This window comes from Podarcis tiliguerta (genome assembly GCF_965153285.1).
Source record: "Podarcis tiliguerta genome assembly, chromosome: Z".
Classification (NCBI taxonomy): Eukaryota; Metazoa; Chordata; class Lepidosauria; order Squamata; family Lacertidae; genus Podarcis; species Podarcis tiliguerta.
Genome location: NC_139553.1, coordinates 42,397,727 through 42,411,374, shown reverse-complemented (window position 1 = coordinate 42,411,374; position 13,648 = coordinate 42,397,727). Strand labels below are relative to the sequence as shown.

The following is a 13,648-nucleotide window of genomic DNA, read 5'->3' as shown; positions in this document are numbered from 1 at the left end:
AGTAGCTCAGCCTGCCTCATACAATCAGTTTTAGCTCCTGGAGTTCAAGCTGAAATTTTGCCAAGACTTGACCAGATTACCTCTGCACCTCTTCTCTGCTGCCAAAGATGTCCCTTGCATTATTCAGTTCTGCCAATCTGTTTGTCATGGTGGTAGGGCAATCAACCCAAAATGTTCTCCTTGCACTGGGGGCCTGCACTTATCTGTCTCTGTGAAGAATGTGGTTAACAGCTTCAGGTATTTTATCTGTAAGATGTTTATATAAATAAAAAATTTAAAAACCCAGTGACCAAATTCACATTTCCTTCAGATGAGTTTTCATATGAAAGGTGCTGCATCAATATTACATTTTAAAATCAATCCTATGATGTAATAATAACATCTCAATTTTTAGTTTATTGTTTATTCATTTAATTTTTATCCAACCTTTCTACAAAATGATGCCCAAGGCAGCTTACCACAATAAGATACATAGTATTATTAATTAGTTTTAGTATTGTTGTCATTATTTCCTATTTTATGTCATGCCTTTATGCATCTACATTTTGTAAGTCACTCTGTGGGTGGCAGACCCACTGAAATTCATGGACCTGATTAACAGTTGAGTCAATCAACTAATGCATTAAGAGAAGTTATCTCTAATATGTCCTACTCAGAGTAGATCCACTTAAATCCATGGACCTAAGTCATTTCTTCAGTGAATCTACTCTGAGCAGGACTAGATTTGGATACTACTCGATGATGATGATGATGATGATGATGATATCAGCAAACAATATTATTAATATGAAAACTTTTTCAGAGGGGGAGGTTTGTTAATCTCTTCCAGCAAAAAAACAACAACAACCATCTTGTGGCATCATAAAGACTAACACATTTCATATGGCATAAGTATAGTTTATGTCATAATATATTTGTATTTAAGGTTCTTTGTTCTTAATTTGTAAACTGTTCTATAATCCTAACTACCTGCATAGAGACCCTGTGAAGCAGAGCACTGTTTATTTCCATTTTGCAGACAGGAAAACTGATCACTGGAGGTAGAAACTTGCCCCAGCCCACAGGATGAAGCCACATTCTTCAAATTAGTGATCACAGCTGACTTTTCCAGTCACCTCCAGGGGCTGCTTGTACAGGACCTGATGCAGCTAGAGGAGCTGTCTGGCTAGTCTAGCATAAATGAGACCATACACACAAAACACGTTTCTATGTAAGGGACCCAATCCAGGAATGGGATTGGTGCATGGAATACTGTCTTCATGCACATATTGTCCTTGCTGGATTGAGGTGACCTGAGCTGTCCTCAGAACAGAAAGGTAGCTCAAGCTGAACAAAGTACAGTATTAACAAAAGGGGGAAATTAAGTAAAACACAAGTTTAATCAAATACAGTTGCATATGTCTATAATTGTTGAATAGCAGGCTAAATGATGCTTGTAAATTCTTTTTATTCTCCTGAGTTTTTTAAAAAGTTTTTTTTTAAAAAAAAGAAAAAGAAAAACTATAACTCTTGCAAAATCTCTGAGGAAATGTTTAAAAAATGACTTGCACATTTTGCCCAACAAGTGAATATCAAATTTCAAGATTTATAGAGGGAATGTTTTAAAACAAAGGCTCCTCTTTCTCCTTCAAGATTACTCTGCCATTTGTTTTGAGTTCCCAACAACGGCCTAAAAAAAAAAAAAAACCTCCAATGCATTACAAAATTGCTTAAGAAATCAGTTGTTTGAGGGTTTCTTCCACAAAATATGAACACACATACAAACACATCTGATAAATACTTTTATAATCAAGCCTTACATTTGTGCAATCCATCAGTTACTACTTTACCATTTTTAGGAAACCACTGAACAATGTTTTATTATGCAATAAAAAAGTGGAAACCATCGTCATCTACCAGAACTGTTACCCAATTAAAAAAATCAAAGTTCATGAACCGTATTAATTTTAGTTGAGACATGTTATGTTTTAGTTGATAAATTTATCTGCATTCGTTGTTAAGTGTTTAGTAAGCACTTAAGAAGGACATAGGAAGAGCCTGCTGGATCAGGCCTGTGGCCCATCTGGTCCAGCATCTTGGTCCCACAGTGACCAGCCAGGTGTCTGTAGGAAGTCTGCAACCTGGACACAAGCACAAGCACACTCTGCTCACCCGCTTGTTCACAGCAGCTGGTATTCTGGTATTCTGAAGCATACTGCCTCCAACAGTACAAGTTGGAAGTTAGCCATCAGGTTTAGTAACCATTGACAGCCGTATCCTCCATGAATTTGTCTAACTCTCTTTATAAAGCTTTGCCACAAAGTGGATATTTTAAATGGTTTCCTATTGTATTTGGGCTTGGCTTTGCATTTTGTATATGTTGCGAGCTGCTTTGTGAAGCACTGTTCACAAAAGGAAGGTTGCAAATCCCTAAAACCGAATGAACCTGCATGAATGCAATAGTTCTGAAAACAAGAAGCATACTTCCCTTGTTTTTAAATGATGCAACATGTGTCATTGTAGCACTTAGAAGTGGCATTTCCTCCTATGTGAGATAACTTTGGGTACTGATATCCCAAACTCCTTTCATCATTGAGCACCACCAAGGCAGCATCCATGTGGTTCACAGCTGGTCTCCCTTCCAAGCATCAACCATCCCCAGACCTGCTTAGCTTCACCACCTTATGTGCCTTCAGACCAATACCCTCTTTTAAGATGGTGTTTGCTGTGGGCAACTTTTACTGGTGTTAAAAACAATGGAGGTTTTTCTAAAGGAGGGGGGGACTGCAACCCAGTTAATCAGGAGAATGTTGTTAGTTGGTTGGAAGTGGGTTTTTGTTTTCTGAAATTGCAGTCTGGGACTAAGCCCAACTGGACTCAATGGGATTTCTGAGTAGACGTTAAGGCTGTGCCTCAACTAATCTAACTGATTAAATGTTGCAGCCAGGAGAGTTGCCGTTGTACACCACCTTCCCTCAAAACAACCCAGGAATCGATCCACAGTGGTGGTTAATTTTTTAAAAAAATCCTCACAGCAACCTTCAGAGATAGGTCAGACTGATGTGAATCCCAAACATTATCAACTACATCACACTGGTCCTCCTCTTGATAAAATCCTAAATACTGTGGAGAAAGCACAGTGGGATTTGATTCCAAGTATACTTGTACAGGTCTCCTTTGTCAAGGACATTCTGTGAACCGGTGTAGAATCTATAGGATGGCCAAGACTGCATTGCTTAGTGAATGGAGAGTTGAACTCACAACTTCATTTCCCATCTCTGTTAGGAACTTGTTGTCTGGCCTTCAATAAGTCACTCAGATTTTCATCTGTAAAATGGGAACAATAGCCACCTACAAGGGAAAAATACCTGTGAAAACTATATAAGTAGCAAGGGTAGTTTGCCACTTGTAGATGTCCAAACACACACAAAACACATATGTATATTTTAACAACACATGCACCTGTCATTCTCAGTAAATGCCTATGACAAATGCAAGTGGTTTCTATGCCTGTGGGGAAATTGCAAACTCTTCATTATTACTCACAGGTTAAAAGCCTGTGAGACTTCACATGTGGGTTGGGGAAATATTTTGAGATGGGGGGGTATTCAGCCACAACCTTCTTTTATCTTTCTCCTGTCCCGTTTCAGTACCACCACTTCCTGTACTTCATTCCCTCATCACATTCCTAGCCCCCTTTCCCCAGTAATTTCCCGTGCATGTTCTAAGCATGTAAATTCAGAGTGTTATGAAGAGAATTTTAGAAACTGTGCATTATGTTGATAGACCGCCCTAACGCCTGCCAGTCTGAAAGGCAGGAAGGAACAGGCTAGGAATATGCTAACTATCAGATGTAAATGGCATTGCTCCAATAATGAGATCAAAATATCCTCTGTAAGCTCCCTCCCTCCCCCCCTAAAGTGATATGGGGTATTAGCTATGGATGAGAAGACAAACAAGTATATGTATTTTCAATAATAATGCCAGTCAGGTCAGAGAAGAATAGAAAATGAAGTGAATTCCTAATATCCTTTGAGATCGCGTTCTTAGGCAATCTGTTTTCCCTTTTTATTTAGCTTCACTGCCTCCGTGTGTGTGTGTGTGTGTGTGTGTGTCTACCCACAGAGAGGGACACACACTATCATTGTCTTTTACTATCCTGTAAAAGTGTATTATATGTACATGTCTATGCACACACACAAGCACCCTTCCAAACATACGGACACATAATGAAGTGCTCAGTGTTTTAGCTAGCTGCCACCTTTTTTCAGAGCACACTATTCCATTCCCCATCCCACTCAGTGTTCCTTTCCTACCCTTCCAAGAGTCAATATTCTGAACCCCCCAGTTGAGCATTCCCAGTCCTTTGGTGTTGAGTTCCATCCTCCACTTAGGGTCGCCCCATTGTTGTGTACCTTCAAACCTCAAGATTCTCCTGAAGCTGTTAATGTTACTGTTTTGGCTGCATAAAGAAAGGCATTCAGAAAAGAAGTTTGCTGTTAGTATATAGCAGACATGTTCAATCGGTCGTCCGCAATCGACAGATAGATCCCCGGGTGATCCTGGTAGATCGCGGTTGATTGCGAGATCCTTATAGATTGCTGGAAGGGGGGGGGGGACCAGGGAAGGAATGTTTCCACTCCTTCTCCCTTCTCTATGTTCCTCTGTCGCATTACATGGGTAGTTGTTTGGCGTTTGCTGCAGTTGATTGTGGATACAATGATTGTCTATTTTGGGGTGTGGGTGTGTGTTTGCTGTTGGTTTTTCAGTTAGCAATGTATGGCATTGCCTCAGCAACTCTGGCCAGCCCTTGCCTTCCACCAACCCAGCCCACACACGCTCCTCCTCCCTCCAATGACAACAGGTAGTTCACTGCCAGTTTTTTTATCGCAATCTCTTGGGAGTTGGACGTGCCTGGTATATAGTATACTGACACTTGGTAGAGTTGTTAACATCATGTTCAGAACTAGTTTTCATAGGGATTGCTAAGGCAATCCCCAGTGACAGAGCATCTGATTCGCATGCAGAAGGTCCCAGGTTAAATCCCCAGCATCTTCAAGTAGATCTGGGAGAGTCTCCTTGTCTGAAATTCTTGAGGGTTTCTGCCAGTCAGTGTAGACAATACTGAGTTAGATGGATCAATGCTCTGAACCAGTATAAAGCAGCTGTGTTCTATGTTCCTGAAGTAATTTGGCTTCAAATTTTGTGGCTGAGATTCATTGTCTAATTGTTTGTATCCAATGGCCATTAGAATGGAAACACTAAAGTTACAGGCAGTAGAAGATAAGGTTGTTATCCAATGAAATCACTAATTGTTTGCACATGAGTGCTTAAGGCCACATTCACACCATGCATTTAAAGCAAAATGGTGCCACTTGAAACAGTCATGGCTTCCACCAAAAAATTCTGGGAGCTGTCTTATATTAAGGGTGCTGAGAGTTGTTAAGAGACCCTGTATTCCCCTTCCAGAATTACAATTCCCAGAGTTCCCTGGGGGAAGGGATTGACTGTTAAGCCAGGCTGGCATTTAAAAAAAGCAACAACCCACAAGCCGATGTGGGAATGTGGAAAACTAAAGCCTGGAAAAATGAAAAACCGAGAGAAACAAAAACTGACGTATTTGCTCATCCCTTGGTAGGATGGTGGTGTTTAAGAACAGTTCTTCATCAGCCCCTTTAGATGGCTGTGTCTCATTTAGTCATTGTGTTCAGTTTTATCATCCCTTCCTCTTTTTTCCTTTGTTCTTTCCATTTGTCTAATCTCCAGTTTCCTTTATCCACTCTGTTTGTTTCTACCACAGTGTGTCAAGTAAGGATGTTTAACATGTAAGAGAATAAAGGAAATGTTCTCAATAAAGAAAGAGATCCTTCAGAAAATGATTAAAAGAAAATCATTTTCATGCTTCTCTCCTTATAATTTTTTTAATAACACAGAACAGATTATTATTATTTTTTTAAAAAAAATCTTCTAAAAGACAGAGTTTTTACATATTGAAAAGAGATGTAAGTTTTAAAGGAAGGATTTAGGCTGGAGCTAATGGTGGTCATCATTGTGATGTAGCCTTATCAGTAAGCTGCTATTTTTGTAACTGAATCTTAAAGGCATTTTTGCCCTTTGAAGAGAGTGTAATGTACTATGCTGATAAAAATCAAGGGTAAATAGAGGTTCTGTGGTCTGTTGTCATGAACATCACGGGCGACTAATGCCACTGTAGAAACAAAGATGGCAGCTAGATAAACAAGTAACGAGCACCCATTTGTCACCCCAAATCCAAACTGCTAAAGATTAATATTTGCTGAGGGTCTCTTGTTCTAGGTAGAAAGAAAGATCTGTGATCTTGGTCACACGTTTACGGGTTTGCACTTGACAGAGGCATCTGTCATTGATTAAGAGGTTAATGATCAGTAGTTTCAGGTCTAGATATTTCGTAACAGCTGAGCCACCCGACAACAGAGGTCAGGGAAAGACGAATGACTTACAAACCAGTTAACATGCATTCTTGCACTTTTAGAAAGTAAACAGATAGATTTAAAATTTGGGGTGCTAATAATATCCATGGAACTTTACATACAAAGAGTTCAGAGGGACACCACAATGGAAAGTTGCTGAGTTAAAAAGAGTTCATTAAGAAATATGGTAGCATTTTTTCTTGAATTGAACTTTAATGGTTCTCTCAAAACAGAAAGCAATTGCCTATTATGTGGCTGTCAGACCATTTTGCTCAATTGTACCCTCAAATATTTGCAGCCACCTTCCAGGTTGCTTTATGGAAAAGAAATAGTAGGCTGTAGCCCAAGAGAGATCATGCCACAGAATTCTTTGCTGACATTGAAAATGGCAGTCATGGATTGCTATATGTTAAAAGTATGTTTTGATCTTCACAGCCTTTTATTAACCCTTTTATAAACAGCACATCAAAAAGTGGTGCTTCTGTGCTTAATTCTTTGCTGCACATCTACCATTTTTGTCATCAGCATCTTTTTTGTCCAGTTTTGTTTATTGAGTTACTTACTAAATGTAAATATCCCCCCAGTCCACTGTGGAATGCTTTGCATTGTTCTATGTGATTGTTACGTAAACGAACATTTCTTTAAATAAAGAACAGAAATGTATTTTAACAGAGCATAAAAGATAACAAACTATTTTACAGTTTTAATGTAAAGCGAAAATAAATTTCCTCTGTTGTTAGTGATGTTAGGTAAAGGTAAAGGAATCCCTGACCATTAAGTCCAGTCACGGACGACTCTGGGGTTGTGGCGCTCATCTCGCTTTACTGGCTGAGGCAGCTGGCGTACAGTTTCTGAGTCATGTGGCCAGCATGACTAAACCACTTCTGGTGAACCAGAGCAGCACATGGAAATGCAATTTACCTTCCTGCCAGAGTGGTGCCTATTTATCTACTTGCACTTTGACGTGCTTTCAAACAGCTAGGTTGGCACAAGCAGGGACCGAGCAATGGGAGCTCACCCTGTCGTGGGGATTCGAACCGCCAACCTTTTGATTGGCAAGCCCCAGGCTCTGTGGTTTAGACCACAGCGCCACCCGCGTCCCTGTTAGTGATGTTACTTTCATTTAAAATAAAATTAATATGAAAATATGTAGCACATTTTGATGCAGCAATCAACAAGGTTACTGGCTGTAGTATTATTTAAAATTCGGGGGAGGGAATTCAAAAATTAGCAGTTCGGCAACAGTTTCATGATAAAGTTTTATTAACACTTTTCATATTACAATAAAATTAGTTTGTAATGACACAAAAATAATAAAAAGAAAAAGAATAAAAGAACAGAGAAAAGATAGAAGAGATAAATAAGTACAAGGCGAAAAACCTATCCCATTAAGTTGATAATGTAGTCAAAAACACAGGGGCTCAAACTATCTCCAGAACTGCACTATTTTGGTGTGCATGTACAGCCCTAGGGAGGATGTTTCAAAATTTTGGTTCCACCACTGAGAAGACCCTGTCCTTCTAACAGCCAGGACACTTGGAGCAGGGTCTTTAAGGAAAACCTGGATGTCTTAGCAGGTTTACATGGGAGAGGGAACTCCCTCAAATGTCATTGAGCCAGATCATAACCCTGAATTAACTAATCTAGTGGTGGTTTAAGATGTTGTTATCATGTGATCAGAACCTGTGTTCAAGTGGCAAGAAAGCTTGGTCTCTGATGTGACAGCTGTTTCAAAATTTATCATTGCATAGACTGAGCTCCTGCATAAGACTGCTAACTACTTAATGTTTTTAATATTATGCATTTAACTTAGACATACAGAGTAAGGACCTCCAAAGTTACCCCTCCAAAACAACGGACAAATGCAATGGGTATAGCATGGAATACTATACAGTAAATAGATTCGTGTAGAATGTGCTCCACAGATTTATTATTTTAGTAGCTCTAATCTAGATGTGCTTTGGTTTTTAGCTCAGAGTTTGCTTAGTTATTTTCAAGAGAGGCTCAAACAATGTTCATTTTAAATAACCTTGCATTTTTCTTTCTTTCTTTGTCTTTTTTCCCCTCCTGAAAGAATGCTTGAAGATGATCTGAAACTCAGCAGCGATGAAGACGATAATGAGCAGGTAACATTTTTGACATCCAGTCTGCTTTCTCAAATGCCTAATATAGCCGCATGAATTTTTATGATATTTGCAACACTTCATCCCTGCCTGGCCAGAACCTAAATGTCATTTCCATTTAGGTAGCTAATGAGTAGCACCTCAAAAGACTTTGCAATTGCTTGTCAGTTGTCCTTCATTCCAGATACATCAGCATTTATTTTATCCTGATGAAAGTACTCAAGAGAGTACCTTTTTACTTCTTGCAGTTTCTTAATCAAACACATCTCCATTCAGGTATGATCTTCCTTCAATCTATCTTACCAAAGGTATCAATGTTGGTTGCCACTGTGGACACCATTTCATTGTGACTTCCATGAAAGGAGACCCCTTACAACAGGGCTCAAACCCATTTCCAGGCTAAGGGCCTCTTTCCATTCTTGCCCACATTCCACAGTAGGTAGATTTGAAGAAGAAACTGTGTGGAGTAATGGATGTTAATGTGGCCTTTGCAAAGGAGACATTTTTTTCTATGCACATTCACACATCCCTCTCAGTCCTCTATCCAGGCAAGCAAGAGGTCAAGGTGCATTATAGTCAGGCAAAAGTACTGTAGGAGGGTCAAAGCATGACCAGTAAGGGTCATGTGGCAAAAAAGTGTGGGCTGGAGAGAGGCTCAAGGGCAGCTGGAAAGGCCTGGGGCATCTCATTCAGCCCCTACGGCCTGAGGTTACCCATCCCAGCATTAAAGCTTCCATTCAGACGCTTATCCACATTCTGCAAAGCTGATTGTTTTCAGAATACTTTGGCAAAGGTGTAGAAGTCACACCGAGACACCTTCACATATATCAAATGCCCAGTTTGTCCCCCTTTTATTCTCTGTGAGTATTTTGAGTTTCTTTGGGGTGCCAAGGGAGGCAGAAAATAAGGGGTTAGATCTGGAGTCAATTTTCATTTACAGCTGTGCAGCAGCTATTAATGCTGTGTGCTCTCAGTTCACCGAAAGATCTAAAGATGGAAGCCTTTATGTTTCTCTTTCAGAATGGGCTGCATAATCAGTATCAAATGCTTTTTTAAAAAAAAAAGTAAAGAAAATTCTATTGATGGCTTTATAAAAGTATTGTCAAATTGTTTGAAGTTATCCACCAATATGGTCTCATTCCTATGATCCCCCTCCGCCTTAAATATGCATGCTGGCCAGGCTACAAGGCACAAATTCTTAACAGCAGGTAAACATCTGCTTAATGTTTTATTAAGCAGTATCATTAAACTGAACTTAAGCGTTTTCTGCATTTTAAAATATTAGAGTTCCCTCAACTGCGTGGAAAGTAATGCAAGAGCCACCAGCATTCCCATGGCCAAATCACAGATGCAAAGTTGAATTTCCTGTGTACTGGGAAACTGTAGCTCTACACCATGCTTCATCTACCCAAACTTTTATTTGTTATAAATATTTCTAAACCACCCTTCAACCATATTCCCATGCAGCTTACAAAAAGAATTAAATAGTTGTGGCTTGGTGACAGAGAAACTGCTTTGCAGGCAGAAGCTCCCTGGTTCAGTCCCCCATGCCATCTCCAGGTAGGACTGGGAGAGCCACTGCCACTGTACGCAATACGGAGCTGGTTGCACCACTAATTCAGAGTCAGTATCAAGCAGTTTCATATGTGAATTTGTGCATAGCTCCCAGTACATTTCCGAGCACAAGTCAAAGTGTTGGTGCTGACCTTTAAAGCCCTAAATGGCCTCAGTCCAGTATACCTGAAGGAGCGTCTCCACCCCCATCGTTCTGCCCTGACACTGAGGTCCAGCTCTGAGGGCCTTCTGGCTGTTCCCTCACTGCGAGAAGCGAAGTTACAGGGAACCAGGCAGAGGGCCTTCTCGGTAGTGGCGCCCGCCCTGTGGAACGCCCTCCCACCAGATGTCAAAGAGAAGAACAACTACCAGACTTTTAGAAGACATCTGAAGGCATGCCTGTTTAGGGAAGCTTTTAATGTTTAATAGATGATTGTATTTTAATATTCTGTTGAAAGCTGCCCAGAGTGGCTGGGGAAACCCAGCCTGATGAGCGAGGTATAAATTGTTGTTGTTGTTGTTGTTGTTAAAAAAGAAAAAGTCCCAAAGTGATTTGCAGATAAGTAAAAAATATAATAATTAAATCACATAAATGTATTAAAAACAAATGTAACAGAACAATATTGTATCATTGGTGCTGCCAAATACCTTTTAAAACAAAGCTGCCTTTGCCTGGTCCTGGTTCTGAAACAATGATAAGGTAGATGCCAAGCAAACCTCCTTGGGGTGAACGTTCTGTAAATGAGGGATACTTCAGAGAAGACAATTAAAATGGCATGTTTAATTTTTTTTGTATCTGAAATTAAAATGTAAATACAAAAAGTCACAAAGCTGCATCCAATACCCTGCATGACTTTCCCTTCCTCTCCTTTCTTCACATGCTGCCCAGATCTGCTCCAGAGGATCTGTCAATGTTCTGGTGCAGACTTGGTGGGTGCGCAAGGGGGATGCAGGAAAGAGGAGAGGAGGGGGAAGTTCTGTTGCACAAACAGGTCTGCTGCATGAGCAGAATAGCAGTATTGGATGCAACACAGCAAATTATTATATATATATACACACACACACACACACACACACACAGTATATTATATGTACCAAGCAGAAAAGAATGAATATATGGGATAAATGACAGGTTGCTAGTTATTAGCTCTATATTTTGCACAATCAAATAACTTCTGCAATAATTGTTTCTCTTATTATGTGGCTTTAATGAAAGTAAATTTTAGAAACCACCCGGGGTGGGGCGGGAGGGGGGAGAATCAGCAGGATTAAAGCTGCATCTTTAACGTCCAGGAAAATAAAAAATTGGCTGGTGCCAAAAGAACAGTACAGGAAGGATTGGGCAAACCACTCTGGAAGGGTGTTCCACAAAGAAGGCGCCAACCACAGAAAAGACCCTCTGGCAGCAACCCACCTCCCTTCAATATAAGCATTAGGGTTTTTCTATTGATAACATTGGACACAACTAGGGATGTTAAAAAGCATTGATTTTCTTTTCCACCCTGTGGCCACCATATGCTGCACCATTTCTGTTCCGCTGCAGTTCACCTTCTGCAGAAAACCACATTATTCAGCTCACTGTTTACTGTGGTAAAATCTAATAACTTAATTAATTATGTGATTGTTGCATGATTGTCACATGGTGTGTTACATGATTCCACACCATTTCAAGGGTGGGGGAGACAGCATCAATAAGAACAGTGACTGCAGACTGGGAGTGACTGGTCATAGTTGCCTGCCTGGCTTCCATTCCTGAACAGACACAATTCCTTGTACCATTTCCCACTTTGATGGAATTTCCTGACACCCTTTGCCACAACCCAACTCTTGCCATGTGCAACCACTTTCAGGCAGCAACTAATTGCTTTGCATGGATATGTGCATTGCCATCTCCATCCAGATGATTCAGCGAACCCCGAGGAGCATAGTTTCTCCTGCAATTGTGCATGCAAGGATCTGATCCTTGATCTGGCAATGTGTGTTTAGCAGGATCAGCTCTTGTTGACTTCTCTGTACAATTCTTTAAAAAAGAAAGAAAAGAAAAACAATTTAAACCTGTTCCAAAGTCACAATAAATAAGAGCAGCTCAGTGTCTGGATTCTTTGAAGCAGTCTTGTCTAGTCCCAATTAGCTTTGAGCTCAAAGTTATCCAAGTGAATTGCAGCATAAACTAGTATTTTAAAGAGTCGCAGTTTACTAATCTTCTCCAGCCCATTCTTTGTTCTGCATTCTGCCCAAGAAATAGTCCTCTTAACCTTTGAAACGTGTGTCCTTAATCTAAAACACATTGCCAGAGTGTTGTGTGTTTTGGACCCAAGTAACTTTGATACCATTCACTTAAAAAAAAAACAACATTTTCTGCATTTAAGTATTTTCTTGGCAGAACAAATTGCTGAAGTGGATTTTTATCTTTTCAGCCTCACACTCCCTCCTCCCTTCTCCCTTAAACAATTAAATTTTACACATGTGGATCTCAGATAACCCTACACTCCATTGCCACCTCCTACTTAATCCTTGTTCCTGATTTGGCTGTCATATTTCAGTTATTGTTTCTCTCTTGGCTGTGTTTGTATTAGATAATTGCATGCAAAATGAATTACTTGATCACTCCGACGCTTGTCGGGCTTTAGGTTGAGCCTCCCCTTCCTTCAATAGATAATGGAAGCATGGGACATTTCTTTCCGACTGTCTGTCTCGCTGGTGTTGTTTTAAAACCCTGATTAAAAACTGGCTAATTTGGAAGATATAGTTGTGCTGTTTTAAAGAGATATGGCATCTGAATCTTAATAGTAAGATCGGTTGCTTTTTTCCAGCAACCTCCACCTCCCTGCACCCATTATTACCCAGATCCTGAAAAGTTTGCTTACCTCCCACAATACCTCCTCCCCACGTTTCTATTTAGTTATCAGCAGAAAAGCTGAGGAATCATTCTTCAGTAATGGCATCAATACTGAACACACATACCGGGGGCAAGGTCACCCTGTCAAAGGCGTGGGCTAGGGGAATCAGAAGGATTAGGATGAAACCAGCTACAAATAACTTTGATGGAGTATTTTAATGTAAACAGTTTGCCTTCCTTTGAGTTTCACTGACATCTTAGGCAGCACAATGTTTCCAGAAGCAATTAAGAACTGATTTTTACAGTGTATTAAAAGGCCAATATGGATGGTTTTCACCACCTCTTTAATAATAACACTAGCTTCACTAGTGTTACTTGGAGGAAAGACCCACTGAAACCAACAGTGGGCTTACTCATAAGCAAGTGTACTTAGGACCGTATTCTCAACTGAGTGTGGGGGGGGGGGTTCCTATCACTTTATACTGAGGTGACAGAGGCAAGAGGCATTTCTAAACTGTCTCTGTTTTTTGATGGGAATTAATCACATACCAGCAAATTCACGTTGTTCAGTTCTTAAAGTTGCTTTGGAGCTGTGCACAACAAATTGACTCCACCCCCATTCCCCAATACTGGACTCCCCCCCCCCCCCAATAAGGAAAGTAACAGGGAAATATGCTGGAAAGAGCAGGATGGCATGTGCTTGA

The 13,648-nt window shown here is 40.2% G+C and overlaps 1 protein-coding gene across 13 annotated transcripts in view; it reads left to right on the top strand.

Moving 5' to 3' along the window:
• AFF2 (ALF transcription elongation factor 2) overlaps positions 1-13,648 on the top strand; it is a 382,241-nt gene that overhangs the window by 274,535 nt on the left and 94,058 nt on the right. For all 13 annotated transcript variants that reach the window (XM_083422401.1, XM_083422406.1, XM_083422407.1 and 10 more), the window contains one exon: positions 8,503-8,554. In XM_083422401.1, the coding sequence (XP_083278527.1) occupies positions 8,503-8,554 (52 nt within the window). The remainder of the gene's footprint in view (positions 1-8,502; positions 8,555-13,648) is intronic.